The sequence below is a fragment of the Grosmannia clavigera genome (assembly GCF_000143105.1).
Source record: "Grosmannia clavigera kw1407 unplaced genomic scaffold GCSC_140, whole genome shotgun sequence".
In the NCBI taxonomy this organism is placed as follows: Eukaryota; Fungi; Ascomycota; class Sordariomycetes; order Ophiostomatales; family Ophiostomataceae; genus Leptographium; species Leptographium clavigerum.
In genome coordinates this window covers 3,080,657-3,084,284 of record NW_014040801.1, presented here as the reverse complement: position 1 = coordinate 3,084,284, position 3,628 = coordinate 3,080,657, and the positions used below count along the sequence as shown (strand labels likewise).

Here is a 3,628-nt window from a genome sequence, read left to right as displayed (position 1 = left end):
ATCATAGAGCTTAAGAGCAGGAGCGTATGACCAATATTCCCGGAACAACTTCTCGCCGTCTTGCCGTAGAAAGTGAGGCCTTGGAAAGTGAGGACAGTGACGCATATCGCAACAACTGAAATGCACGCTTTTACACACCAGAAACAATGACTGACAGGCAAGAACAGTCGGAAGCAGCCATGGGTTTGCTCTGCAATGTGTCCTTTCGCTGCCGTGCGGCCAGCCGGCCGCTCCTGTCGTCATAGCCCTGGTGCCGCGCGGGTTGCATAGGGAGGAGACAGACGTCCAATCGACGACACGGACGAATGAGATATCCCATATATGTCCCTTCCCCCACCCTCAGCCAGAGAGCCGCGCGGGATCTGCTTCTTCATGCTAGTTTGGGCCGTGTATCGCTGCTCTGCTCCATGAACCGCTGAGATCTCTGCAATCGCTGGTGGCGTACTCTGGCCTGGCTAAATAGCTGAGCGACAGGGCCAGAGGGCGGCAAAAGGCAAGAAAGGTTCGCGAGAACAGAAAGAACCGCCTTGCTTCCGTCTGTTTCGGGTTGGCGCTGAGCAGAAGCGAGTCGGGACGCTTAATGAAGGCGGTCGTTGTCTATATATCTGTTCGAAGCACTTTGTCACTAGGCAGGATTCTTGCGATCAAATTGTAGATTTCATATGATTTTTCGTATTTCATGATACGGTGAGCCATATCCCAGGCACCGACTACCTATTATCCTTTTCATCCCACCTAACCGGGTGGCCAATATCCTATCATCCTATCCAAGGATGGCCACTTCCATAAACTCCAGTGTCCAATGCTATGACGGGGTATATGATCCCAGAATGCTTCCCAACCGGTAAGAAGACCCCTCTTCCATCATAAAAATAAAGAAAACAAAAACATGGAAAGAAGCGAGGACCCTGCCAACTAGATCAGGAGAAAGTCCCAGCCCTTCATCTGCATCACGTCCCGCCAGTGGACGTATTGTTGTTGGCTGTCGCTCATCGATGAGCCAACCGACTCAGGCGACGAGGGCTGCTGGCCCTGCTGCTGCAAAAGGTCCTGCTGGTGCCACACCTCGTGCAGAAGAGACACCACGCGGCCGAATGAGCCGACGTATGCCTGATCGCCCATCTGCTCGATGCGTTCCGCAAAAAAATCCTGGAACGGCGAGCCTGGTACAGACACGGCCCCGGCCATGAGATACACCCACACCACGCTCCGATCATAGCCGGCTGCACCACATGGGATCATCTGCAAGACTGCCGTCAGCTTCTCCACCAGCCCGATGCAGCTTGGCTGTGCCGGATGGAAGCCTGGCACCAGCGAGCAGAGGTACACGCGGGCCGCTAGACGGAAGGCTGCCGTCATGTTCTTCGACAGCTGCTTCGGGCTGAGGGTGCCGTTGGCATTGAAGGGCGGCCTGACCGGCGCCTCACCCATCTCCGTCAGCCCAATCTGGTCGCCCAAGACGCTGACGTGTTGGCACAGCATGATGTCGTCCATCCCACCCGCCTTCAGCGCCTCCAGGCAGGCGATCTCCGAGATCAAATACATGACCCGGTCCTCGCAGCCCATCAGCTCGCGCAATCCCAGCGAGGTTTCATGTGCCGGCGACAGGTGCTTCTCCCGGTACGTGTGCGCAAATGTCGGCGCCCGTCCCTGCATGGTCGCGCCCAGGATGTCGATCCAGGCCGTGAGGGTCATGTTGAACGGCGTCTGCGGCTGCGGCAACGATGTCTTCAGTGGTTCCTGGGATGACACCTCCAGGCTTTCAGTGACCAGTCGCGGAAGATCCAGCTTCTGCACGACCGACACGGCAGCCTGAAAGTGCTGGTGCCACGACACGTCTGGGAGGTCGTCGTCGAGGCGACCGACAGAGCACTGGAAGAAGATCATGCCCAGCGTGGCCTCCAGAATCTGCTGGTAATTCTCTTCGCACGGCAGGGCGGCACACAGCGTGGAGATCGTGGCGTAGCGGTGGCGCATGACATCACCGTCCAGCTCTGAGCCGTGCGGCTCGCCCAGCATGGCTTTGAGGTGCTGGGCTGCGATGCTGAGACAGCAGTGCAGGTAGCACTTGTTGCTCTGCAGTGCCGGCAGAATAAGATCCGAGCCTACCGAGCCGTGCTGGTTGGTCTCGAGAATGGGAAAGATGGACGGCAGCACAAAGCGCACAAAGTGATCCAGCAGTCTCTGGTCGCCCTCGTCCAGCTCAATGGCCACCTGCCGCGAGTCCGACGACGGCCCGTGCGAGAAGTCGAAGAAGTGCATGTTGAGCGTCTCCTCTGTCATGGACTCGCGTCGCTCCAGGTACACCTGCTCCATCCACTCACCACCTTCAGTGGCGACGCCCATGGCGACACCCATGCCCGGGGCGCCCATGTAGGTGCCGTCAATGACATCGATGCTGCCAGGAGTGCCGCATGGATACGGCGGTAGAACGGTGCCAGGGGGCGGTGGCGTGTGGAATGTGCTGAAAGTGGATGTGGTGGACTCGTGGAGTGTGGGCACGTTGTCGACGTACATTTGGCGCTCAGTCTTGATGTCCACATCGTATGGAGGAAATCCGGCGCTGAACATGAAATCAGGGTTTAGCTGCGGAGTGGAGAAGGCGCTGGTGCTGCCCAGACCGTAATCGGACGAGGATGTGGGCGGGCTGTTGAAGTTGAAGGAAAGGTGGGAGTCCACCGAAGCCGATCGCGTGCGGTCGAGCGGGTCTGAGAAGGTGGCTGACGTGGGCAGCGAGTGCGACAGGCCCGGTGGCGATGGTACCGATGACTGCATGTTTGTGTGCTGTGCCGACGTCTTCTCCGACTGCTTCGTGCATTTGATGATCCGCTTGATCTCTTCCTTCTTGGCGCGACGAGCCTCGTTGTTGCTCCACCAGTGCGGCCGCTTGAACTCGCAGCAGAGTCCGAGGTGTTTGCAGGCCGTGCACATGGGGGAGCCCTCGTCGCACTTCTTTCGCCGCAGCCGGCACGTGTAGCAGCCTAAGAAGCAAAGCGTCAGCAACTTGTCCGAGGGGGGAAGAGTCTGAGAGACGACGAGTGTGGCATACCTGTTCTTGACCGGCGGTGCATCTGCGCCTTCTGCTTGTTGGTCGAGCTTGTGTCGGAATTGGCCTTTGCCGCCTTGGCAGCGGCGGGTTTTGCCTTTGTTGTGCGCGGGACTGCCATGTTGACAGTTGTGGTCGTTTTTGTGGTCGTTGTGGTTGCCGTCGAGGATGACGCCGATGCCTTGACAATGGGGGATATGCTAGACATTTGTATGCTGCTGCTGGTGCGTGTACCTGCGTTTAAAGCAAGCAGCTGGGTATGCGACCCGTGAAGGGGGGGGGAAGAGTTGCTAAGTGTGGTAGTCGTCTAAGTGGTGTACACTTTTGGTCCCTGACAGATCCACTAAAGAAAGATATGGGTGGGTGGGTATCTGGCAATCTCTGGCCCGAAGGAAAGCGTTGCAGGGGGTTTGGGTGTGCAAGGAATTGAGCTATGCAAAAGAGGAGGAGAGGGTCCAAGCCAGTTGCCCCAGTAAGGTGACAGAAGAGTAATAATGCAAAGGGGACCAAGCCTGTAGTCCGACGGAGCCAAGGGCTAAACACACAGAAGCAGGCGAGAGTGGTTCGCGAGCAGAAATTAAA

The 3,628-nt window shown here is 57.6% G+C and overlaps 1 protein-coding gene across 1 annotated transcript; it reads right to left on the bottom strand.

Annotated features, from left to right (window-relative positions):
* Positions 1–915: 915 nt before the first annotated feature.
* On the bottom strand, positions 916–3,254 carry CMQ_1089 (c6 zinc finger domain containing protein; the record flags this gene model as incomplete). Its single annotated transcript, XM_014318168.1, has 2 exons — positions 916–2,981; positions 3,050–3,254. The coding sequence occupies 2 exons, from the start codon at positions 3,252–3,254 to the stop codon at positions 916–918; spliced, it is 2,271 nt and encodes a 756-aa protein (XP_014173643.1).
* Positions 3,255–3,628: the final 374 nt, after the last annotated feature.